Here is a 27964-nt window from a genome sequence, read left to right on the forward strand (position 1 = left end):
TATTTCTTTAAAAGATATAGTAACAAAATATATTGGTTTTTATAATAGATAATATTGCCTTTCAAACTTATTGCCATTAAACTGAGTTTTGGCTTTTGGGTCGTAACTCTACAAAGTCCTAATACACAACTTAGTTTTCGGTGCCAAACCATCTCCCAACCGGTGGTGTGCGATCAGCGGCCTATTTACAATCCTTACAGATTGGGACCAATTGCTGTTTCAAAAATATACCAATTGAATTGATTTGGACAAAAACTAAAATAATAAAAAAAATCTTAAAAAACATGTTAATCGAAACTAATGTTAGATAAATTTGCCGTTAAATTATTTCATTCATCACACATGTTTTGATTGTAAAACCAATTAGGTGTCCGTTCTTCTCAAAAGTGTGATTTATTTGACCAAAAATAACGAGTTCTGCCTGATAAAAAGAAATAAATATATTTCGTCATCGGCAAAACCCCCGAATAAACCCTAATTACTCGCAACCACTCCAAAACCAGCTAAGAGAAGCAGGCACCGGAAATTAGATGGCTGCCGGGCTCCGTTTTGTGACTGAAAGAGCCGGCGGAGACGCCGGTCAACCATTTTTTGACGAAGACAATGGTGAGGAACTGATGCACATGCAGCCGGGAGTCTCTATCGTTCTCGGCAACCGACCTCCTGAATTCCCCGGCACTCTCTACATCTCCACTAAGTATGTTTTATTTGTGTGTTTAATTCCCTTTTTATGTGTGATTCGGCAATTTTTGTTGCTGTTTGTGTGATTGTTTTTCGTTGCTTGGGCGAAGGCGAGTTGTTTGGTTGAGTGACACAGACAGGGCTAAAGGTTACGCTGTGGATATCGTGTCGGTGTCTCTTCATGCGGTATCGAGAGACCCTGAGACTTACCCTTCTCCTTGTATTTATGCTCAGGTGAACATGCTTTCACCAATCCAGCTCGCCATTTGTTGATTTTTTATTCATATGTTTCTGATCAAGAATTTATTGTCTCTATTACGTTTCTGTTTTTAGGAGTAGTGAATGTTTATGGATTAAACTTGCTTACCAGTGCATATATTTTTGAAAGAGAGGGACTTCTATCTGCACTCGCGACCTTGTGTCATTGGTTTAGTAGGTCAATGACGGTCTAAATTAACATTTTTGTCTTCAGTTCCCCCCCTCCCTCTCACTCTTGTTCTCGGATATTTGTACTTTAACTTTGCAAATTGAATTGGCCGTATGATATCAGCATAGAAGATACATTGCTATCCATTAGAGCTGTAAGTATCATAAAACCTTTATAGTTCAAATTCCAATTATTTTTTCCTCGTTTCCAAGAGCATGATTTTTTTTCAGTTATAAAGAGAAGCATCGAAGTCGGTAAGTGAGAGTTTGTGCATACAAGTTGGATTGTATTAAGTCTTCAGTTCGGGGTGTGGGCAAGTTTTGGTTTCGGGTGTCACTAAGTGATTCTATACTCGTGAACTTGAAATGAAGGAATTGAGTGTTTGAACAGCCTAACTTGGGTTGAGAGAATGCTATGATACAGCACATGGATATTGAATTGGGTGCTTATCATGTTTGAAAACTGACTAATTTAATAGTCATCTAGAATAAAAGTAATTTTATTTTTAGTATGCAAAATTCAAATAAACTGGTTGAATCAAGAGTGATGGTAAACACTATAGCAGATGTTATTTCTGTAACATTAGACCAAACATAAGTAATTTTAAGGCATCCTACTTTAGTATAATGTACAGATATACTATTTGTATAATTCTTGTTGGTAATTTTCTGTATGAATGCATCCTTGAAAGTAGGTCTTAAGCTTGTAATCTCCTGTGGATTACACATGGATATTTTTCCATGATAAAATTGTACCAGTTTGTGTTTTATGGACAAAATCATCACCAGTTAAAGCTATGTATGTTTCTTTTAATCAATAGGCTACGGTCTTGTACTGCATATTATTCCGAATCATATTCCATGTTTTCTCACCTTAATAAAATCACCAGCGTCGAACTGGAATTTAAGCCATGTTTTTGTTCCTCTGCATGCTTATACATTTAAGCTCTAATACTCGATTCACTCATTATGATGCATTATAATTTGCTATGACTTGTGAAGATTGAGAATGGAGTGGAGGATGATGAAATGGATGATTCAGATTCCGATAGCAACGATAATTTAGATTTATCAAAGATTGCTGAGATGAGACTCGTGCCTTCGGATCCTAACCAAGGTATGTTTGGCCAATTATTTTTCTTTTTTTAAGGACAAGTATGCAATCCTTTTTGATGTTGTGCACACATTTTTCTATCGGGTGGATAATAATCTTCTGTCAACATATTAAACAGTGAATACACTGTTCGCAATATTTTGTGAATGTGCTGAGCTTAATCCTGACCCCATTGAAGGTGATTTATCGTCTCTTGAACGAAGTTAAGAAAATATTATCTTTTGAAATTTTTCTAATTTTTTTTGTGCTTTCAGATGACGACGGCGAAGGACACAACTGGAATTTCGGTGCTGATCAGTTGGAAAATGAGGGTTCAGGTACCCATATATTTAAATGCCCATGCCCTTGTTCAATCAATCTTTTTGTGCTTTTAACCCTTTCTTGCTTAATGACTGCAGACGATGAGGATTCTGAATTCACTATCTCCCAAAATTCAACGCACACAATCGGAGCTAATGGAAATAACGACTTTTCCCATTCTGTCGTTCAGGTATATATATGTGTTGAGTTGATGCAGCAGCATCGAAAATAGTTTTAAATTTGGCATTACTAATTTACTACTTTCATAGTTATCACTATAAAAAGTAAAATGATATAGGGATAGCATGTAACTTTTTTTTGTTATTTGGCGTAATTACACCGCCAAATTAAATTACTGTCTGCTCACCTCATAGAAACTAAATGTGGATGATTTCTTTCGTAATCTCACACAATTGTCGAGAACTTGTGCAATTCATACTCATCTTGTAGGTGTGTGTTCTTCGAGAACCGTTGCCTGTGTGGTACATTGATGTATAATTCAATGTAACCTATTTCGTGCAGCTTCAGATAGATGATCAGCGGTTTGAGGATGCAGAGGAGTCAGAACGAAGTGATAAAAATGGCCATCATTGATCTCCTACCTTTCATCTTAGATCTTTTTTTCAGTGTCTTAACATTGTAAACAGAAACAATGGTGTATTACTATTTTTATAATTTAGATTATGAGAAAACCATTTGCGTTATTTCAGTTTTTCGAAGCTAATCCAACTTTAAAGTTGTCGATAACTTGGACAGATATTTCTATAAACCACTTTCTGCTAACGATTATGCCCTTCACAAGATGTGGTTTAATGCTTAGATGAACTTGGCTTGCTAGGGGCTTCAAATGCTATGCATATTATCTCGTTTCAATTCTTTTCCCACACTTGGCAACAAAAACTTCAAAAATGCAACTTTAAAATTTAAAACACACACACACGATTTAGCAATATTCAATTTATAATTTCTTTTGTTTTTACAGCGCTTATATATTATATTGTCTAGTAAAACATATATTTTTTTAAGTATATTTTCAAATTTAATCTTCTTAATGAAAAACCTCTACTAATCTTACTCTGATCTTTGTAACCCTCTATAACTTGCTTCCATTGATACCCCAACTTATTAAATTTTAATACAATTAAATATATTAATTACACTTAACCTGTAGCAGTATGCTTAAATTGCTGTTATCAATTTTCAAAAAAAAATATTTGCAGGAATCATTAAAATAAGAAAAATAATATGTCCAAATAATTGGAATGCAACGTGTCGGTTTCAATATGACAGTGAAATTGGGCTTGGCCCAACCCTCTACAATTAACACACGACTACTCCAAGGGGAATGGACTAGGCCCATTACCGCTCGGTCCATTTAAAATTCGGCTAAACCCTAGCTTTTATAAATGAACTAAAATTCTACCTGCTAAAACTCCACGGATTTCTCAGCTTCGCCGCCGTCTCGATCTTCGGTTTTCCTCATCAGGTGATGTCCGAGTTGTAATCGTTGCGGTACATTTGATTTATTCGATCATTGAGTTAATTTGTGATTTCGTTTTGTGATAATGTAAATTGATACGTCTTTTTCTCGTCTCTGTATCTGCACAGGTATTAACCGGCGAAAACATGGCGTACGCAGCTATGAAACCGACGAAGCCTGGGCTGGAAGAGCCTCTGGAGCAGATTCACAGGATCCGTATCACCCTGTCTTCCAAAAACGTGAAGAATCTGGAGAAAGGTATGCTGTGGATTCTCAAACGTTTTGTACTTAGTGTGTTGTAGTAATGACTTTTTTCCTTTGAACGGATTTGTTTTAATTGGTTATTCTTTTTTTTATAACGTGTGTAGTGGTTAAACTTCATTTGGCTTTTTATTAGTACCGGTAAAGAATTTTGGTAGTGTTTGGCAGTGTGTGTGTAGGTGTTTTTGGAGAATGTGTTGGAGAAAGCTATCTTTGGTTGCATTCTCTGAATGATATATTTTTAACTTTAGATTGGATATCTTATTTCGTGTTGTAAGGATTTGTTTGATCGATGATGTACCATGGTATTTACTAAGCTTTTGTTATGCCTATGATATTGTCGAAATGTAACGTAATCATAATTATTAAAAGCTAAAGTTTTTTTTAAAAGATAATATGATATGATCTAATAATTTTAAAAACTTTCACGCTTATAACTAAATAGTAAATATATACCTTTCAAAGTAGTAAATGATAGTAATAAAATACATACGTTTCATGGTGAAAATGAAGTACTCCAATGTTGCATTTCACCTTGGATTTATTATCTCTACAGTCTACATCTAAGGACAAGAAATGCACTCGAACTTTTAATGATAGAGGTACTGTGATGTATGTTCTATTTTGGGATAATGAAATTGTTCTTGATATATGCAGTTGATCCTATTAATGTTAGATGCTGTACTATCCTCTTGTTATTAGAATGATGATGGTTTATTATGTTTGTCTTATTGTGTTATTGTGTATGCTTCTTGTTAATCAAGAAAAAGATTCAGTTTTACACCAGCTGAGCAACCTGCATACGTAATCATTGTTTACAGAATGCTTTTGCCAGTAATTACCTGGTACTGTCACCGAAGTGCAAAACATTTTGTTTTCTCGCTGGGAATTTTATCATGTGATGATATGGAGTATTACTGATTTTAACCGGTTCTAGGAGGAAACAATTATACCCTCACAATTTCGTGTCTTTTGGTGTTAGTTTCAGTGTTGTTGACTTGAGTCTTGTTAACAGTTTGTGCTGATTTGGTGCGTGGTGCCAAGGACAAAAAGCTCCGGGTGAAGGGACCTGTTAGAATGCCGACCAAGGTTCTTAATATCACCACTAGGAAGTCTCCATGTGGTGAAGGTATTAAATTTTTCACAAGAGTTTAATGTTTTCAAATTTTTTTATGTGGGTATTTCCCTTTTGTATTCATGATAATTTGTTACGAAAATATTGCTAAGCTTAGTTCCAAGATTTTATTTCTAGAATACTTGGTGGGAAGGTTTTATTGTGGCAGTTTTTAGAGAGGAACGGAAGTTGATTTATTCATTTTTTGTGTATTCATGTAATGTAATGTCATCACTGGGACTATGCAGCCAAGAAATATTGAAGCATTTGTATGCTGTAGACCACTCGTTTGATATTTTACTCTTTGAATGCATTGCCATTTCAACATTTATTCCGGAAACTGATGCACTGTTTTGATATCTTTGCATATTCGTATATTTTTGCTTAGGTACTAATACATGGGATAGATTTGAGCTCCGGGTTCACAAGCGAGTAATCGATCTTTTCAGCTCCCCAGATGTTGTTAAGCAGATCACCTCAATAACCATCGAACCTGGTGTAGAGGTTGAGGTTACCATTGCTGATTCTTAAACCTTCCAATCGTTGTATTTTCCCAGTTTCTGTTTTTAATATATGCAATCAGAGGAGATTCAGGAGTGGTTTAAGATATCTAGCATTGTTTCTTTTTTGTTATTTAAATTTTGGATGTCGAACTATTAATGACATGGAATGTGGTTATTTTCCGATTTGTCTTGAATAGTTTCCAATTTTTGAGTGATGGACGTTGCATAAATTGTCGGGATGTCACATTACTCGCTTTGCAAGTTTGCTAAACTTGGGCGAAATATGCAAACTTTAGATCTAATATGGAAGATACGGTTGTATTGTTCTCTTTGAACACGTCTTAGGAACTTAGGAGTCATTCGTATGATTCAATATTTGATTCATGCTCCCTCGCATGTTACATCTATACTATTATATTAAGTATGAGACCCTAATAATAACCGCTCTATGAGGACACCAACTTTCTTTCCTGTTTTACTTTTTTTAATTTTTTATATTTACTATTTACTATTTTATTATAGTTGAGTCCCTAATAATAACCGCTCTATGAGAACATCAACTTTCTTTCTTATTTTACCCTTTCTTATTTTTTATATTATATTTTTTCTTAACAAATAATATCATATTCACCGTCATAAGGAAACTGTTCACGTGAAAAATAATATTATTTCTTCTCCAAATTAGCCACTGTGAAAAATAAACTCTCTTCTTTATGTTGTGACGTCATTATGTTGTAATATCATGAATATTTAATATATCAGCCATATGTATTCAGGAAACACGCAACGCGTGTGCCACAGTTACTAGTTGTAAGAATTGTGGATGTGAATACCATTCGCTAAAAACTTGTGGCGACTGTTTCGTCAGATTTGCGTCAAAATGAAATGAATTTTAAAGTATTTCGTCACGTTCTATTATCAACTTGTTTATTAAAACTGATGTTCATATAGGTTTTAGTTAAATAATTATATAATTCTATAAATCTTTCGTTCATGTGTCTTGCATGTAATATTATGGCCTTGGCCCATTTTCTCAGTGTGGCCCTAATATCGGCCCACAATTGAATTGGGCACCATGTTTTTTTGTACAGTAAAATCCCACTTCTTGCATATTTTGATGTCCACATTCAGCGAAAAATTCACGTGGCGGCGCCTGTAACCACGCGCAACTACTTTATGGTGATTTCAAACTTTCGTTAAGTGAATAATTTCATCAAGTTCCCGGCCCTTACATGAATGAGTCCATGGCAATAAGCTCGAATTAACTTTTTCTGTTTGTTTTTGGCACAATATGTTTATTGAGTGATAATTAATAAATAAAAACTTATTATATAATCCCTTACTTTGTTTTATTTCTCAAATATGAGAATCGTATATAATGAGTAAAATGTTTTAAAATAATTAATCTAACTACATTAAAATTAAATGTTGAAATCATAATTAATTAATATAATAAAGAAAATGGGCCCGTATACTCATTAAATAGTTTTAAGAGAGTTCGTTAAATAGATGACTCAACTCTGTTTATAAGATATATTATCATTTTTAATAGTAAAAAACTCAATTTTTTTATTATATTTTTATGTGAACACTGACTTGAACGTCGGGGGTTTTAATAAGATATCCTCAAAGCCTCTAACGTCGTTCGTGACTTAAAATATGCTTACAAACATGAAATGTATCAGTTCATGTGTAGCCTTTATTTTTTAAATTTATTTCCGATTTTATATCCTTAATGAGTTGTGAATTATATCATACCAATCCAAATATATAGATACTTGAAAGACCGTGGAATATAGTGATTATAAAAATTTCGAATATGATATAATCCGCATCAAGAATTTAATCAAACAAACTTTGTGAAATTTGATCCTATAAAAGCGATCAAATAGTTTCATGCAATATAATGTATTATAAGAACTGCGATTTACCTTTCTTAATAAGTGTTGGATCTCGGTTTTCTACACGCCCAAACGCAGAGGAAGTTTTAAAATTTTTATTTTATTTTGACAATCAAAATATATTTGTTTTAGGCACTCGTATGGTTTTATAATTAAACATTCATAGGACGTTGGAATTTTATACCTTTGGTGAATTAAATCACTTGACTCCAACTAATCCGGTTTAGGCGGATATAGCTCTTGATGAATCTCTACGAATTTTCTTCGAAAACTCCTTTCTTTATTCTTCTAATCAGGTCCACGACTAGATGATTTGTTCCTCTTCTAATTTGCACTAGAAAAATTAGAAGAAGTTTTTACGTTGGAGATTGAAAACGAGAGACGGCTCAAACTTTTCCTTCAAAAGGAAGTGGCCAAAATTTTGTGGAGAGAAGGAGGAGGATTTTCGAAAAATTGTGAATGAATTGTGTTTAACCTTAAGCCTAATACACATATATATAATCTTAGGGCCCATTAATAAAATTAAATACTTAATGGACTTAATCAATTAATTATTCTAGTCCAACTAGTTTAATTAATTAATTAATCTTTTAAAGTTCAATTAAGAACCTTAATATGTATGTTGGTCTTGTACTCCTACAAGTCCATTATACATATACCAATTACTTTTAATTTAAATCCCTTGTAAATTCAACATTTGAATTTAATATTTAAATTATAAATTCAACTATTTGAATTTATTACCTCCAAAATTTAATATTTAATAAACTCAATTTTTGAGCTTAATAAATTAAATCCATCATAAATTCAACATTTGAATTTAACATTTAAATTATAAATTCAACTCCTTGAATTTATTACCTCCAAAATTTAATATTTAATAAACTCAANATGATTAACGTACAATACGGTCCTTTCATCTCATATATCCCGATCGAATCTGCAACCATTGGTTCATCGAGGGTTGCATATTAATTCGATAACTATGTGATAACTATAATAGTGGCATCGCGTGTACTATTGGAGAACTCTTTCTCTAACGTACATCTCATACTCTGGCCAGAGATTCCATGCACTATTATTACATCAGACCACATAGGATATCCACACTCGTAGGTGAGCGGTGAATCCCCGACTACAATGCACTGGCTCCTATATGTGTCGCAACTATACCCAACCTCGCCACCTGATGACTCTCCTGGAGCCGGTAAACGAGTCAAAGCACAACCCTAACATATAGAGCCTCAGTGTTGTCCCGGATCGTAAGGACTAATGGTGTACAATCATAACCACGGACTTATCCTCTCGATTAATGATAACCACTTGGAAAGCCCGAGGGAGGGTTGTTCGGTATAATCATCATATGACTACCCATCTGTATGTTTGGACATCTATAAGCCCTTACCAAGAAACGCGGTACATAACATCACAGATCCTAGTCTCGAGCTCAAGCGACCTTTATCCCTGTTTTAGGCGGCTGAATCGACTAGGAAAGAATTTAGAATATGTAGTGTTTACAAATGAGTTTCAACATCGAATTACGATTCATTTGTATTAAAGCATAATCAAGGACTTTATCTATGGTGCTTGCATGTGTATAAAGATAAAGTATAACGAAACCATTAAAAAATAAATTATATTAAAATAAAGATTGTTTATTACACTTGAGTCAATAAATTTCTCAGCCAACAGTTGGCTTACAGGACAGCTACTCTAACAATAAGTTCTTCAAATCACATCTTCACTTTTCCGTTTCTAATTTCCAATTATTTAAAATGCCCGGCCATATTCTCCATTCCATCCTTCTTCTTTGAAATAGCCATTGACTTGATATATCCATTTTTTTATATTTTATTTATTATTTTAAAGTATTTGTTATATCAATCTCATATACATATTCATGTTCAAAGCTTATGTAAATATTTTCGAAATAGATGTACATTATAGTTCATGACTCGATAATAAAAAAACAAAAAACAAACAAACATCACATTGGTACCAACATCTATCTCATTATTGTAAATTTAAAAACATAGATAAGATAATTCGAGATAAATCGATCATAGCATAAGGGAAACGCAAGATCTATATACTCCGATTTATTTCGAGATATTAGGTCAATATATTCAGACACGAATCTCACATACATCAAGTACAATTAGATCTAGCACAAGTGCATTCATTGCTCTCGTGCTAAGTTGGAATTTTCACATGTTTCCCAAAACAATTAAACTTGTTGGCTTTGCTAAACAAAAAAACTTTAAACTCGTTGGCAGCGCGTGTCAAACATGAAAAAACCAGCAGGTGCCGTTGCGCGCGTGGTCCACTTCCACAATTGTCCAGCTAAAGATACAAACCACAGCTCACATAAAGTGACCACAAAATGCGTGAGAAGACATGTGGGCCATTAAAGAGCCCAATAAGAGGAGGCTTGTGGCTTTTAGATTGGGTTTATTAGTCAGCCTACAATTGGGCCCAAAAATCACAATCCCACTGATCTGTGTAAGTGGGCCCAAAAATACCTTATTTATTTCCAAAAATACTTTATTCATTTATTTTAAAGCAACTTCTCATGTCCACACATTTTCAATATTCTTCAAATTGAAAAATAGAATATACATTCTTATTAGGGAGAGAATTATGTTTTAAGTAATTAATGAAAGTTTTCGTTTGTTCCAAAATTTTATTATTAAATTAGATAAAATTTTCATAAAGCTTAGTACTGTTACTGTATAATATGCTGATAGAATATTTTTATGTGTGTGTCGATGACTAGTATATATCATGTGTACAAAATAATGATTCGAGGGGATTTGTTTTCAAATTGATCGTTTACAATAAATATTTTATGACCGAATTTATATTAATTATCAATTGCTTATATATTTGATTAGTTCATATATTATCAAATAATTTTTATTGAATGAAATTAATAATTAATTTCACAAAACTCCTATGAAACTGTCTCACGAATTAATTACACGACACATCAAAAAGAATTAATTTTTTATCTCGAAAATATCACTTTTTATTCTATATATAGATCAAATTGACTCGCATCATGGATACAAATTCTTGACATTGTCACTAACATATTTTCAATTATTCAACATTAAATATCTTTAAGTTTATCGTTCACACTCCACGCCTACCGGCTATTCAGATTTGAATAATAGTTTCGATATATACAATTTAAATATACAAAGGTTATCATCAAAATATATAACATAAAAGATTAATAAATTTCTGATATTTATCTATTTTTTTTACAATTTTATAATAATATACATTTCACGGGACATTAACCAACCTTTTTTTTAAACCAATTGGCTTTAGCACCATGAAATAATCACGAGACTTGTGGTATTATTTTCTCAAAAGATGTTTTTCGTAATCATGTGACTTTTAATGCTTTTGTAATTTATTTTCTGAGAAAAATTACCGCAACATTTCATATCATAATAATATTTTATTGTCACGCATAAATTTTTTATGGATATGACAAATTTATAATTATTATACAATTTAAAAAATACTAATACGCGACAATCCGTTGTTAATGTAAAAAAGAAAGACGAATCTCTTTGGTTAGTCATTTACGAACTTTTGGTAAATTTATTAGACAAAAACTTGTGTGAGACGATACCATGTGTCGTATTTTGTGAGACAGATCTCTTATTTGGATCATCTATTAAAAAGTATTACTTTTTATGTTAAGAGTATTACTTTTTATTGTGAATATCGGTAAGATTGACCCATCTCAAATATAAAGATTCGTGAGAGCGTGTCACAAGAGACCTATTCAATTTATTATATGGATATTGTGTAGTGAAAGTTAACCAACCAGTAGTCAAATCAAACAAAATGACAAGTGAAGTGCGAGATCTTCGAAAACTTTAGATATGACAAGTAGGGCAAGAAAACAATCAGGTAAAAGAAGTGTAGTTAGATAGCTAAGTATTTCTCACCATTAATGGCGGATAGCTAAGTAAAAAAAAAACTAAGGGGAAAATTCAACATAGCTGTGAAATATTTTTTAAAAAGAGAATATCATATACAAAATAAATAGTCTTTTAAAATCGTATATTTTCAAAAGATTATATATAGGGATGTCAAAAAAGACTGATTGAGGCGGCCAACCTGCAACCCCCGCTATTAGGCGGGACGGGCCGATAACAAGTCACTAAATTATCAATCCAGCTCAACCTGTCTTGTGCCATCGGTTAGGCGTGTCGATAAAAAAATTGGGAAATTAATAATAAAGTTATTTTGATATGAAAAATCTAAAAACACTTAAAATTATAAGAAAATGAAAATTAAATCTTAATCAAATAATTTAACCAATATTTGGAACCATTAGTTTAAGAAATTGATAGTGTATAAAATTAATTTGTTAAGTAAAATATGGAAATAAATTAAAGAAGTTCTATTAAGTTAATTATCGTTAAAATTCATTTCAAATAAGTCAAATAAAACGTAAAAATACAATTTTATATATATATATAAAAATCATATTCCGACGGCCGGGCCGGTTGTCTTAACCTGTAACCTGCGAGCTAAACTTGTTTAGCCCGCCTCCAGATGAGTTGAGATTTTCCCAATCTAATTATGACGAGACGAGTGGACCGACCGACCCAACTCAACAACTCTACTCATATGTAAAATCATGCCAAAAGAGAACAAATATGTTTGATTTTTAGGATCAACCGGTTCTAAAAAATCATAAAATTTATATAAGTTGTTATGTACGTTTTTTAGACTTACACAAGGGTGCCAAATGTGTTTGACAATAATTAATATCCTTATAACCACAAAAAGTTAAAACAAAACAAAGTTTAATAGAAATAAAAGAAAAACGTATAAATTTAAATAAATAAAACATAAAAAATATTTAGTCTCAAATTATTCGTGAACAGTTAATCAAAAACTCGAGTTTAATTTTATTTTATCGGGCTCGAGTGTTAGTTATTTTCTTAACTCGACTCGTTTGCACCTCGAATTATTGGATTCTAAATCCAATTTTAATTTTTTTTTCCACACGTTATCGTACGCCAAATATTACAAAAAAAAAAATTGTAACTTCCAAACGTTTAGTATATTCAATTTTAAAAATAGTGACATACGAGAGCTCGTAATATATTCACACTATCCCACCCCACCACTCCCTCACTAGCATTGCTCACATACTGTAATGACGCCGGCACCACCACTCACGGCAGCGGCGCTGTCTCTTAGACCCCTCATTCTCTTCTACTTCCTCACCAGGACCGCCACCTGTTGGCGCCCATGGCCTAGCACTCGCCCTAACAGCACAGATTCTCTCTTCGGTGGGTCAAAAAAGTATGAGGGCTCATCGGAATTATGGGCCCCGTCCTCACCACAAATATCACCGTCTACCCCATCTGGTACGTCGCCTGGAAGAGCTCTCATGTGAACCGATTTTTTTGTTACTTTTAATTAGATATGTGTAAAGAAATTTAAAAAGCTTAGGATATTGGATTCTTGGAATAAAAGGTAATTATATTGTAAATCCTTGTGTTGGAAATATTTTATGGGAAAAATCCTTATTGTCAAGAGAATTTTTCATGGACTTGTACAAGAATATTTTCGAAATTTTGGGTAAGAAATATAGCAAGATTTGGATATTATCATGCAAGATTTAAAAGAATGAGTATATGGATCATGCAAGAGATTCTAAATTGTCCTAGATTATTGCCTTAATTATGGTGGTGCTTAAGTGTTGGAATATATACAAAATAAGATAAAATAATGAGGCAAATCTTCATCCCCCTTGCACCTCATTTTCGAGCCATTAGATTAGGATTTTGGGGAGCTTGATTTGGCAGAGAAATCAACAGCTATGGAAGGAGTTTTGGAGCCAAAATTGTGAGATTTATGCCAATCTTGATCATGATTGAGTGCCATAAATAACTCCTTTCCTTCCACCTATAAATAAGCCACCACCTTGATTATTCTCCACTCCACAAATTCGAAATTCTCCTTGCTGAAATCTCGAAATTCAGCAGCCTCTCCCTAGCCAAATTTTGCTCCAAATCCGTCCCGAAGCTTGCCTAAAAGGTCGAACCGAAGCGCTGCCGAACGAGGAGCGAGGAGCGATCTAAAATTCGAAGCCAAGAATCCACTTTTTTTAACATTCAAACACAATAAGTGGGCTGTTTTAAATTCGGTTTTATGCATATGAAATTTCGTTTTTTTTTTTGGTTTTAAAGTTCGGTCGAGCTCTGTCTCCCGTTTATACGTTTTTGAAATTTTGGTACGTTTTTGTTGACACTGTGAGAATTCCCTGAAAATGGGTGGAATTCCAACATATGGCCCTTCACGGTGGGATAGAACCGTTTTATGGCCTCGCCCTCTTAGAGGATCAAAACTTAGGGACTGACGTCAGTAAACCGTTAAAGATGAAAAATCGCAGTGTTGTTATGTTACGAATACGATGTTACGGTTATGAAAAGCACGTTGTATTTATATGTTATGTTTTCGAAAATGTTATAAAATTTTATGTGGTGTTCGAAATTCCCCCATTTACTGAGTATTTCCCAAAAAACTCATCCCCTTACTCTCCCCTCCCAGATAAGTCCGAAGAACAGGTTGAGGACGAAGAGTCTGAGCAGTTTTGGGGCTGGTGATCCACGAGATTAGTAATAGATGTTATTTCGAATTTTTTTTTATTTAATGAATTGTAAGACGCTTCCGCATTGATCGTTTTTTTCGTTTGGATTTCGTTTTGGAAAGACAATTGTTGTTACGTTTAAATTGTGATATATAAACTGGTTTGGCTTATACTGTGCTACAAAAGACTTGTTGTTTCGATCGTGTGACTGTTAAACAACGCCGGTGTCAATCTCGAGTTTCGGGGCGTGACGTTTAAGTGGTATCAGAGCCGCCATGTTCATAATCCAGTTGAGAAAAATCGATTTAAAAAAAAAAAACCTTAAAAATTTTCGGACGAATTTTTACTCGAGGCCGACGCTATTCCCTTCGAAACGGCCCAACGAACGATAGTCATCACCCTAAATTCATGAAGTAGGGGCTGAAATCGCGAAATTCCTTTGTTTAGGCCTCCGAAACGTCGTTTTTGCCGTTTTAGGAAATATTCGTAAACCCTATAACTTTTCATAGAAAATTCCGAATTCGATTCCGTCGATTGTCCCGGAATCCTCTCGACATATGCTTCGAACCCATGTGTCAAAATCCCAACTTTCCATTTTTGGAAAAAAAAATATTTGTCTATTTCCGAAAATTTCATATATATTGCATATTGCCCCTTGTTAGATATTGCCTATTGTCGATTTTGAGCATTTTCATTTTTTTTATTTCAGAAAATGGCTCCGTCTACTCCTATGCGACCCCGCACCCGTGCCCAAGCTGCCATCCGTATGAAGGAGCTTGCCCTTCACTTTCAGTCCCGTCAGATTCAGCGACTTAGAGCTAGACTGAGTGAGAGAAAGAGGGAGGTCGAGCTTCTAACCGCGGAGAAAGATGAGATCCATGTCCGCCTTACCCAGTCGATCTATCAGGGTGAGCTAGTTAGGAGTGATAACATGGACCTCAAAAATGTCATAGAACAGTGCATGTATCAACATGGAAAGTTACGAGAGGATGTGGAGCGTTATCGCAAGGAATTGGAGGAAGAGAAACAACAGAATGCCAAAGGTAAGAGGAGACTGAAAATTCAGGTGATGCCATGAATAGCCTTGCCTATGTGAATCAACGTCTGGTCCAGCAAGTTGAAGCTCTAAAGGAGCAAATCAAGCAGAAGAAACAGTACCATCTACAGTATCAGCAGCATTGGAATGATGAGATGGACGTGGCTGATGCGGAGAGACAGGAACTTAAGGCGCAGGTGGCCCAGCTCACGGAAGAGAACGCCCAGCTTATGCATATGGTGGAGGTACTTCAAGAGGAAGAGCCAGAGGAGGAACCGGAAGAGGATGAGCCTATTGAGATAGATGAGCCGATAGCTGCCATAGGAGATGGAGAGATAGAGGACTAGATTAGCTTGATGATCTTTCCTTAGTACTAAGAGTTTATATTTCCATTGTTGCTATTTTATTTTATTCCGTACGATTTGTTTCCATTCAGTACTATTTGTTACATTAAGTTGTTTATCTATATTCAAAAATTAATAAAAGTTATGTTTATTTACTTCAGTTGTTCCAGCATAACTTATTTATTCAATCATGTCGCTATGCACAACAAATTCTTAGAAACGTTTAATTGTAGGAAATGGTCGGTAGACCTTCAAGACAGAATCGTAACCTTCGTTATGCAAATAACAACAATGACAACGAAGAGGACAATGGATCACCACCTGGGTTCAGTCTTAACCAGGCCGACCTGATGGCCATAGCCACGATCGTGGCAACGACACTGCAAGGGTTAGTGAACCCGAAAGCCAATCAACCACCACCTCCACCACAGCACGGAGTCAAGTTCCATTATGAGTCACTGCGCAAGAACAGGTGTCCAACTTTCAGTGGCGCTGCCGACCCTGAAGTTAGCCAGAGTTGGCTAAAAAGTGTGGAGACTCAACTGCGACTGTTGGAAGTCCCCGAGGCACTGAAAGTGGACGTGGTTGTACCTTTCCTGGAGGATAAAGCAGGCAAGTGGTGGGAAGCAATCTCACCAGCCATGATAGCTGCAGGACCGATCACTTGGCAGCATATTAGAGAAGCTTTTCTGAAACAGTATTATCCAGCCGAGGTTAGACTGCAGAAACTGAGTGAGTTTGAGAACTTCACCCAGACTCCGGACATGTCAGTCGTGGAATACACCCCCCAGTTCAATGCCCTAGGATCTTATGCCCCGGAAATCATGGCGGACGAAGTTTTGAAATTGCACCGCTTTAAGAAGGGGTTAAACAGCAGGATCCAATCAGCCCTAGCAGTCTACCAACCTGCCAAATTTTCAGACTTGATGGGCGCAGCTATCCGAGCTGAAACTGATGTACAGCGCAGGGAGAAGGAATTTAAAAACAAAAGGCCCTTGAACAGTCAGTCCTCGCATAACAGTCAGACTTTCAAGAAGCTTAACCAGTCCAGTGGACCATCTAAAGGGCCTTCGCCTGCCACTAACTACCAAGCTATTAAGCCTTGCCCAACTTGCCACTTACGACACCTGGGAGAATGTCGTAGGGCCAGCGGTGTATGCTTTCGATGTGGGAAAACGGGGCACAGAATTGCAGAGTGTCCTACCGCCGCCAATCGACCAGCAAGGCCGAATAGAGGAACTGGGCCAAATGCGGGAACATGACCTAGTAAACCAAAGGAGGACAAACCTAATGCCAGGGTCTTTGCCATGACTCAGGAAGAGGCCGACGACGCAACTGAAGTCGTGTCAGGTACCATTCTAATTCAATCAGTGCCTGCTTATGTGTTATTTGACTGTGGTGCCACACATTCCTTTATGTCTAAGAGGTTTGCTAAGAAGTTAGTACGTAAGCCCGATAAGCTAACTGAACCTTTCCGAATAGCCACACCTACCAATAGGGCCATTGAAACTGACGAAATCTACAGGGATTGTATAGTCAGGATTGGTGAGCAGACTTTTAGTGCCGACCTGATACAGTTGATCATGGTCGATTTTGACATCATCTTAGGGATGGATTGGTTAGCAAGAAACAATGCGATAGTAGATTGTAAAGGAAAGAGAGTCGAACTCCGGACCCCAGATCAGGAGGAGGTCGTCTTTCATGGTAAATCCAAGGAAAGAAAGTCATTACTTTCCGCATCTCAAGCTTGGAGAGCCATGAAATCCGGAGAAGACATCTACCTAGCAATGATCAATGAAATAAAAGAGGAAGTCGAGCTGAAACTGGAGGACATCCCAGTAGTACGAGAGTTTCCAGATGTTTTTTCAAAAGAACTCTCGGGGACGGTCCCGAACCGCGAAATGGAATTCGAGATCAATCTGGTTCCCAGTGCTGCTCCAATCTCTAAAGCACCTTACAGAATGGCACCAACCGAACTCAAGGAGCTGAAAGAACAACTCCAAGAATTGCTAGATAAAAGGCGAATTCGATCGAGTGTGTCCCCGTGGGGAGCTCTAGTACTCTTCGTAAAGAAGAAAGATGGTAGTATGAGATTGTGCATAGACTACAGAGAGTTGAACAAGATCACAATCAAGAACATGTACCCTCTGCCTCGGATAGACGACCTGTTTGATCAGCTTAAAGGAGCCGCTGTCTTTTCTAAATTGGATTTGAGGACAGGATACCACCAGTTGAAGGTCAGGGCTGAAGCTATTCCCAAAACAGCCTTTCGAACCAGATACGGGCATTATGCATTCACAGTGATGCCTTTTGGTCTGACAAACGCACCGGCAGCATTCATGGATCTGATGAACAGAGTATTCAAGCCGTTCCTGGATCAGTTCATAGTGATATTCATCGACGATATCCTCGTCTATTCTCCTGACGAGACGAGCCACGAAGAGCACCTTCACCTTGCTCTGCAAACCTTAAGAGAAAGTAAGCTCTATGCTAAGTTTAGCAAGTGTGAATTCTGGCTAAGGAGTGTGTCATTTTTAGGACACGTGATCTCGAGAGCAGGAGTGTCTGTGGATCCAAGGAAAGTAGAGACAATTACCGAGTGGCCGAAGCCTAAGAACGCCACCGACATCAGAAGCTTTCTGGGATTGGCAGGTTACTATCGGAAGTTTGTCGAAGGATTCTCCTCGATAGCCATACCACTGACAAAGCTCACACAGAAGAATTCTAAGTTCATTTGGGACTAAAATTGTGAGAATAGTTTCCAGACATTAAAAGAGAAACTCGCATCCACACCAGTATTGATATTGCCCGCAGAAAATAAGGATTTCACCATCTACAGTTACGCCTCTAAGGATGGTTTAGGATGCGTACTCATGCCGGAAGGAAGAGTGATCGCCTACGCCCCCAGGCAGTTGAAACCGCACGAGCAGAACTACCCCACTCATGATCTGGAACTAGCAGCGGTTGTCTTCGCCTTAAAGATTTGGAGGCACTACCTCTACGGTGCTAAATGTGAAATCTTTACAGACCATCAGAGCCTCAAATACTTGTTCACCCAAAAGGAGCTGAATATGAGGCAAAGACGATGGATCGAATTTTTGAAGGACTATGACTTGACCATAAGCTACCATCCGGGTAAAGCAAACAAAGTGGCTGATGCGCTAAGTCAGAAAGGCCCAGGAAAAGTAACTCTAGCTTCCCTCTCGGCCCAGCCATGTCTGCAGGAGACCGTCAAGTTAAACCAAGATAGAGACCCGATACTGCTTAAACTTAAGGATCAAGTCAGAGAAGGGAAATCGCAAGATCATCAGATGGATGACAAGGGAATCCTGTGGATGAAAGGAAGACTGTGTGTGCGAGACAGTGGTAACCTTCGCCAAGAGATAATGGCAGAGGCGCACAAGTCGAAATTCTCAGTCCATCCAGGCAGTACAAAAATGTACAGAGACCTCAAGAATAGTTTCTGGTGGAATGGCATGAAGAGATATGTAGCCGAATTCGTCTCCAGATGTCAGGTATGCCAGCAGGTCAAGGCAGAACACCAGCGACCTGGAGGATTGCTGCAACCTCTGGAAATTCCCGAGTGGAAATGGGAGCATATTTCTATGGACTTTGTGGTAGGATTGTCAAAGTCTAGGCAGAGCCACGACGGTATTTGGGTAATCGTGGACAGACTCACGAAGACTGCACACTTCTTACCCGTCCGCATGAATTACAATCTCGACAAGTTGGCTTCGCTGTACATGGAAAATATTGTGAGATTGCATGGAGTACCAGTGAGCATCCTATCTGACAGAGACCCGAGGTTCGTCTCACGCTTTTGGAAGAGCTTTCAGGAGGCTATGGGAACGAAAGTGACCCTAAGTACGGCCTATCATTCTCAAACCAATGGGCAAACTGAGAGAACCATCCAAACCCTAGAAGATATGCTGAGAGCATGCGCCCTTGAATTCAGTAGCAACTGGAGCACTCACCTACCCTTAATTGAGTTTGCTTACAACAACAGTTACCACAGCAGCATCGGAATGGCCCCATACGAAGCTCTCTATGGAAGGAAATGTCGATCACCACTTTATTAGGACGAAGTGGGAGAGAAAGCCTTAGTGGGACCCGAGCTAGTACAGATGACAGTGGACAAGGTCAAAATTGTCCGAGAAAAGCTCAAGGCAGCTCAAGACCGACAGAAGAGTTGGGCAGATATTAAAAGAAGGCCTGTAGAGTTCAACATGGGCGAGAAGGCTTATGTGAAAGTCTCGCCTATGAGAGGAGTTGTCCGATTCAGTAAGACCGGGAAACTGAACCCTCGAAATGTTGGACCATTCGAAATCTTAGAAAAAGTGGGCACGCTAGCATGCAGGCTGGCACTGCCACCAAACATGTCAAGTATCCACAACGTGTTCCACGTGTCCCAACTAAGGAGGTACATTCCAGACCCAAGTCACGTGTTGGAAGTGGAACCACTCATAATTGAAGGGAACTTGGGAGAAGAACTGAAATACGAAGAAGTTCCTATCAGAATTGTGGACACCAAGGAACAAGTTCTTAGACGACGTATTATTCCCTACGTCAAGGTACAGTGGTCCAACCACACAGAGCGAGAAGCAACTTGGGAAGTTGAAGAGAAGATGCGAAAGGAATATCCCTACCTATTTGGAGACCAAACCAACTCAAGTTTCGAGGACGAAACTTCTCATAAGGAGATAGGGATGTGAGAACCGATTTTTTTGTTACTTTTAATTAGATATGTGTAAGGAAATTTAAAAAGCTTAGGATATTGGATTCTTGGAATAAAAGAGATTATATTGTAAATCTTTGTGTTGGAAATATTTTATGGGAAAAATCCTTATTGTCAAGAGAATTTTTCATGGACTTGTACAAGTATATTTTTGAAATTTTGGGTAAGAAATATAGCAAGATTTGGATATTATCATGCAAGATTTAGAAGAATGAGTATATGGATCATGCAAGAGATTCGAAATTGTCCTAGATTATTGCCTTAATTATGGTGGTGCTTAAGTGTTGGAATATATACAAAATAAGATAAAATAATGAGGCAAATCTTCATCCCCCTTGCACCTCATTTTCGAGCCATTAGATTAGGATTTTGGGGAGCTTGATTTGGTAGAGAAATCAACAGCTATGGAAGGAGTTTTGGAGCCAAAATTGTGAGATTTATGCCAATCTTGATCATGATTGAGTGCCATAAATAACTCCCTTCCTTCCACCTATAAATAAGCCACCACCTTGATCATTCTCCACTCCACAAATTCGAAATTCTCCTTGCTGAAATCTCGAAATTCAGCAGCCTTTCCCTAGCCAAATTTTGCTCCAAATCCGTCCCGAAGCTTGCCTAAAAGGTCGAACCGAAGCGCTGGCGAACGAGGAGCGAGGAGCGATCTAAAATTCGAAGCCAAGAATCCACGTTTTCTTAACATTCAAACACAGTAAGTGGGCTGTTTTAAATTCGGTTTTATGCATATGAAATTTCGTTTTTTTTTTTGTTTTAAAGTTCGGTCGAGCTCTGTCTCCCGTTTATACGTTTTTGAAATTTTGGTACTTTTTTGTTGACACTGTGAGAATTCCCTGAAAATGGGTGGAATTCCAACATATGGCCCTTCACGGTGGGATAGAACCGTTTTATGGTCTCGCCCCCTTAGAGGATCAAAACTTAGTGACTGACGTCAGTAAACCGTTAAAGGTGAAAAATCGCAGTGTTGTTATGTTACGAATACGATGTTACGATTATGAAAAGCATGTTGTATTTATATGTTATGTTTTCGAAAATGTTATAAAATTTTATGTGGTGTTCGAAATTCTCCCATTTACTGAGTATTTCTCAAAATACTCATCCCCTTACTCTCCCTCTCAGATAAGTCCGAAGAACAGGTTGAGGACGAAGAGTCTGAGCAGTTTTGGGGCTGGTGATCCACGAGATTAGTAATAGATGTTATTTCGAATTTTTTTTTGATTTAATGAATTGTAAGACGCTTCCGCATTGATCGTTTTTTTCGTTTGGATTTCGTTTTGGAAAGACAATTGTTGTTACGTTTAAATTATGATATATAAACTGGTTTGGCTTATACTGTGCTACAAAAGGCTTGTTGTTTCGATCGTGTGATTGTTAAACAACGCCGGTGTCAATCTCGAGTTTCGGGGCGTGACATCTCAGAAGCGAATCATCCGTGAATTCATTTCCTCCATCTCCGCCGCGGACTCCTCCCCACCCTCCGTCTACGGCTGGTGGAAAACCGTCCGCCTGTACACAGACCAGACCGGAGCCAACATCTCGCGGAACGTCCGCCTCGGAGATGAAAAGAACGACGGGTTCTACTCCCACGGCAAATCCCTCACACGCCTCTCCGTGCAATCGGTGATAAAATCCGCTGTCACCGCCTCCACACGCCCGCTCCCGATCAACCCAAAGAGCAGGGTATACCTCCTGCTGACTTCGGGTGACGTGTACGTCCAGGATTTCTGCCACAACGTTTGCGGCTTCCATTACTTCACCTTCCCCTCGATCAACACGCTGTCGTACGCCTGGGTGGGAAACTCAATCAAGCGCAGGTCTAAAGATATTCGGCTCGAGAGCTTTCAAACATGTTCGTTAATATGCTCGCGAGCTCGAGCTCGGCTTGTTTGGGTGACTCGTAAGCTCGAGCTTGACTCATTTGTTGAGTTGACAAATAAAAATATTAGTGCTAATAAAATTTACACTTTTACGTGTGATTTAAAATTAGTTCATAGATATATTTAATCTTTACCAAGTTCGAATCAAGCTCAATTGTATGTTTTAAGAGCTAAAAAACGAGCCAAACTCAAGTCAGACTTGTTAAACATGATAAACGAGCTATTAATGAATCAAGCTCGAGCCCGACTTGATTAACATGATAAACGAGTTTTTAACGAGCCGAACTCAAGCTTTTCACGAACTTAGAAATTTCAAGACAATTCGAGCTCGAGTCTGATGATAATAGCTTGAATCGAGTTCGAGTCTACCGATCTTAAACGAATCAAGCTCAAGTCCGATACTGTTTGACTTAATTTGGATTGTTTACCTCCCTAAACATAATTAAGTAACGTGTTTTTATGTATATTTATTCAAATAAATAAAATTTAGAATACATATTAAAATATAATAATTGAATTTATGTTAAGAAATGTTAAACCAATTACGTTTGTAAAATATAATTACTCGAATAGATATCTATAAAATATATAAAGAAACCATGATTAATAAATCACATCCACATAAAATAAAAATATATAAAATAATTAAGAATAATAATTGATGTAGCATGAATGAATTAAGTAGGATTAAACAAAATATATCATTTTGGTGAAAGTAATATTTTAGCAAAAAAATTAAAAGATAACTGTTGTCTATAATTATATATAGACAATAACGGGAGAGTCTTAAATTTAAAAAAAATGATATTATAGAGATATTATTTGGGAATCTGTAGTCACTGTCATTCAATATGCACTAGATAAAATATGAGCCATACAATATCTTATAGACCATACTAACAAAGTAAATCGCACATGAAAAACTTTGTTCGACAAGCTCGTTCGAAAAATTATTGATAAGAAGAATCGAACTCAATCCTAAATATTAGTCAAACATTTACCAACTCGAACACTTATCAAAGCACATTGTAAATAACATATTGGACTGAAGATTTTGATTTGTTTTTAAAATTTTATTTTTGAATCTAGAAATTCTATTAATTATTGTGTTTATTGTATATGAATTGTTATATGAATAGTTTTAAGCTATATATAATTCGGATATAAATGAAAAGGTGTGGATGTCGTTGCTTACACTTTCTGAACCGAATAAATTTTAAATATGTCTCAATTTTCGTTAGAACTTTTTTTTTTATTTTAATATCCGTTATATAGATCTTATGTATTATTGATTTTCATCATATCGTGATTAAATCGTAAAAAGAAACTCATTCTAGACAAAATGATGGAAAATGAAGGAGATTTAGCGAATTTTTTAGTTTGACAAACATTCTTAAAACGGTTGCGTATATTTATGCAATAAAAAAAATTGAAGAACACAAAAAAATGAGTATATATCAAACACTGCATTTCATATAAAAAAAATTATCGTATTAATTTATATATCACATTTTATTTTTTACTCACATGTATCGCGTGTGCTCTGCTGCTATTATGATATGAAAAATGAAAAAATTAAGGGTGACCCATCATATAATCCTTTAGAACATATTCTTAAAGATATATACATATGGTCAATTGATTAGATGAATATTTGTTCATCTGATTGTTAAAATATGATTATGTTTCGAACCAGATATATCATACCGAAAATTGGACATTGTCGATAAAAAAATTACAACTTATCGATACAAATTATTTTATTTTAATTCAGTTTGGAAGAAAGAGTTATATATAAAGATCAAATAATATGTGTTTATTTTTCTAATATCATAACATACTCCACTAAAAGCAAAAAAAAAAAAAAAATTGTCGATGTGTAGTAATTATCTTAATTGAGAAAGCAATCGGTAAGTGATGTCTAAGTCATTATACAATTTAAAATATTAAATTTATATTGTTACAATATAAACTCGAATTTTTTATAAAACGAAAAACGTTTGATTACATATGTCAATACAAAGAAACCATAACACTATCATATTTTAAATTTATATTTTAAAATTATATTAAATTCGATTACTTGGATATTTAATATTGTAATAAGAATCAATTATTATAAAAACTGTTCATATGGCAGCGTTTGGTTTGGAGGATAAAATAAACTAATAATTAATATGTAAATGATAAAGAAAATGATTGTAGTAGAAATGTAACATATGGTGTAAAATAGTATGTTGTTTGGTAAGATTTTTATGTGTAGGATAATTTTGAATTTTTTGATGAAATGACAAAATTGCCCTTTCATCTTTTTTTCCTTCCACTCCGGCGGCGACGGCGGTGGTCGGCGGCTGGCGGTGGACGGCCGGAAGCGACGGCGGTGGACGGCAGGCGGTGGCGGCGGAGGTTGTCGACGACGGCCGGCGGTGGCCGGCCTTTGGCGGGGGTTGCCGCTGGGCGGTTGGTGGAAGGAAGTGGTGGTGAGTTTGAATTTAGGAGAAGGGTAAAATTAGAAAAATATGATGGATTAAGAGTGAGATAAATAATCCTAGGAGGTGAGGAGATATTTTTTTAACCTACCTAATATAACCTAATCATTCATAAGATGAATTGACTTGGTTAAATAAAAAACGTACCAAACGAGTGATTATGTGGGTTTAAAAAAAATAAACCCACCTAATCAAGCAAACCAAACGTTACCTTGAATTGTTATATCTATTGGATCCTTGTTTGTAGGGATGATAAAATAAAATCCGGTGGGGTCAAAATAGGTTGAAAAACACTATCTTTGAATAAAAAATAATGCTGTTTGAATAGAAGGCAAAACACATCTCCATGTCTGCATATTAAAGGAACATTTATCTGAGAAAATCATTGTGCTTTTGTCTGTGATTAGAAGGAATCATGTTTTCGTGAATAGAATATATAATAGTAATTAATTTTTTGTTGTGAGGTTAGTTAATACTCAATCATTAATTAACAAATTTCCCAAAGAAAAAAATCCGGAATAAGCTGTGGGCTCAAGAGTTAATATATCGTTCGACCAAGTAATTCTCTTCATATCTTAATAAAGAATACGATTTTTAGCATTTTAATGAAAACTAATATCTTGTATTGATAATTCAATGGTTAAAATTTCATCATATTACAAGAGTAAAGAAACATTCCAAGTACAACATAAAAAAAATCCATGATTTGATTGCATTCAAATTATTCTCGTATTTTGTTTTATTGTTCTCGCTAATGCACACATATTTTTCGTATACCTAGATTATAAATCAAGGTCGATCATAAAAAAATTTGGGTATGAGTTTAACTTTTTATTAAAAAAAAATCCTAAATTAATATGTGTTCGATCATATTGTTTTAAGTTTATAACAACTTTTCCGAATTAAATCAATAAATTAAAGACAATATAAAATATTAAACAATTCACAATAATCAAAATATTTATATTATAATTAACTAACAAGATCAAACATGTCCAAAACGGCCATTAAAATACAATACCCTTTATAGTATTAGAGCTAAAAATATTAATTCAGTATGTATAATCAAATTGTTCAATGAAGAACAAACATGTCCAAAACGGTCATTAAAAAAATACAATCCGCTTTATAGTATTAGAGCTAAAAATATTAATTCAGTATGTATAATCAAGTTGTTCAGTGTTTTTTTTTTTTTTCAATTGTAACATAGTAAATCAATTCAATACTACTTATGACATGGTTGATCGAAGAAAAGTTCGATGAACTTAATTTGACAAATTTTTGTTATTCACTTATTATTATAATCGGGATAACCAATATGATTATTCAGTTACACATTTGATGCGATATGATGAAGCTGTGAGATGTTAGTAGTATCTTCAATTAACTTCAGGACTTTTCAGATGAAATGTTAGAAATTTTGCTCTTAATTTGCTTTGGAGTATTTGAGGAAATTGCTGAAGGAGCAGGTCGAATCTGGTGATTAGGACTGGAAATGCAGAGAATGTCATAAGATAACTTGTCGAAGAGGTGGTTAACGCATTTATGAAGAAAACATTGTCTTCTGTGTCTTTTGATGAATGGAGCCCTGAACTTATACGTGGAACACTCCATTTTAAGAATACCAAGGTTTTTGGATTCTCTCGTTTGGCCTGCCGAACTTTTTTGCATGCATGCAGCTACTTCTATGCTTGAAATTATTTTTTGGCATATGTTGAGACCTGAAATTTCTAATAATATTCTTCTCCTCTAGGTGCTCTGTCAACGCTAGACGTGGTGAAAAAAATTGTGGATGATGAAAGTGATGCTGGGAGATTGAGAAAAGAATGGACTGCAGTTAATAAGTTTTCTGCTGAAGATATGTCGGAAAGAGAGAAGATAAGAGGGAAATTTTTTGAGCTAGGGCAAGCAAAAATACTAAAAAAACAAACAGCAGATGTTGAGAAACCAGACTACCGAAAGAAAAAGACCAGAAAAATCAGCATTATAACACAGCAAGGCAACTTAGTGGGAGGTGGGGTAAGTCTTGTGTCGAATGCTTTGGCTGCATATTTGCGATACCAGGAGGGAATTTCTCGGGATGACTTTCAGGAGTACGTCTCTTTCTTGCTGTGGACTTGGTTTGTTTTATCCCTATCTTGAACAGATAGTGGGTACCAAGGTTCTAAAAAGCCTAGGCGCCTATGTGGTTTTTAAAAAAATATATCAATTAATTTTAAAAATATCTAGGTAGTGCCTAGACAGTCTAGGCGGCGATTTTCCCAGCACCAACTAGAGCCACTGATTTTCTAAAAATCGAGACGGTGGATGACCGTCTGCTGCCTAGGCTGTCCTAGTCGTTGTCTTTTAGAATTGTGGTAGGGTACATAATGCAACAAAAAATTTGAATCGAACACCTTTTTTTTTTTTGTTTCTGCTAAAACTATCTGATGTTATTCACTTAGTTCAAGTGTTCAACATCATGTTCTGGCTTCAGAAATTACCTATATCTCATACCAAAATCTTATGTTGCAGGGTACATGAAAAGCTACGCCAAGCTGAAAACGTGAAGGAGCTTCATTTCAAGTGCTATTTGGTTCTGTCCTTATTGGTATAATTTCCAGAAGGAAAGTGTACTATGAAGCTGTCTAATATGAGAAAGAACGAAATGGTGGATTCTTATCTCCGTTTGGATATTCAGTAGCTGGTACTGCTGCAGTTGATGCTGTTTCTTTGATGGAGGTATCTATCATTCCAGATATTGATGGAGAAGATTGATTTACTTCTGCATTGACCATGGGCTCTGGTACATTAATGGTTGTGTGGCAAATCACTGACCAACATATTCTGACTTGAACCTGGTTCTTTTGGTAGTGGTATTGGCTTTTGAATTTGCATGGCCGAAGAAGCGGAGCAGGCAAATATGGCATAAGGATATGGCGGTGAAATAATCATCTAATCCAAGTTTGCATCTACAAGTTTATTGTGTGTCATACTTTTCAGCCAACAAGCTTACATCTTGGTTGTTAAGAGAGTATAACTAGTGGCTATTGATTTTATGTTCTCACTATACTGTTG

General features: G+C 36.0%; 2 protein-coding genes and 1 pseudogene across 4 annotated transcripts; all 3 read left to right on the top strand.

Annotated features, from left to right (window-relative positions):
• The first annotated feature begins 260 nt into the window (after window positions 1-260).
• LOC140973822 (chloride conductance regulatory protein ICln-like) lies at window positions 261-3304 on the top strand. Of its 3 annotated transcripts, none has more exons than XM_073436901.1 (7): window positions 273-697; window positions 792-915; window positions 2110-2224; window positions 2340-2399; window positions 2476-2538; window positions 2620-2711; window positions 2972-3304. In XM_073436901.1, exons 1-7 carry the CDS (start codon window positions 531-533, stop codon window positions 3017-3019), a joined length of 669 nt encoding a protein of 222 aa, XP_073293002.1. In that variant the 5' UTR covers window positions 273-530; the 3' UTR covers window positions 3020-3304. The 3 variants fall into 3 exon arrangements, with proteins under 3 accessions (XP_073293003.1, XP_073293002.1, XP_073293001.1); XM_073436900.1 differs by having other exon boundaries at window positions 283-697; window positions 3044-3304; XM_073436902.1 differs by lacking the exon at window positions 2340-2399 and having other exon boundaries at window positions 261-697; window positions 3044-3304.
• A 576-nt stretch (window positions 3305-3880) lies between these two features.
• LOC140973824 (small ribosomal subunit protein uS10y) lies at window positions 3881-6060 on the top strand. The gene is made up of 4 exons (XM_073436904.1): window positions 3881-4007; window positions 4130-4259; window positions 5278-5391; window positions 5765-6060. Exons 2-4 carry the CDS (start codon window positions 4148-4150, stop codon window positions 5905-5907), a joined length of 369 nt encoding a protein of 122 aa, XP_073293005.1. The 5' UTR covers window positions 3881-4007; window positions 4130-4147; the 3' UTR covers window positions 5908-6060.
• A 6911-nt stretch (window positions 6061-12971) lies between these two features.
• LOC140972581 (uncharacterized) lies at window positions 12972-27832 on the top strand (annotated as a pseudogene).
• Window positions 27833-27964: the final 132 nt, after the last annotated feature.

Source organism: Primulina huaijiensis, chromosome 3, assembly GCF_012295235.1.
Source record: "Primulina huaijiensis isolate GDHJ02 chromosome 3, ASM1229523v2, whole genome shotgun sequence".
In the NCBI taxonomy this organism is placed as follows: domain Eukaryota; kingdom Viridiplantae; phylum Streptophyta; class Magnoliopsida; order Lamiales; family Gesneriaceae; genus Primulina; species Primulina huaijiensis.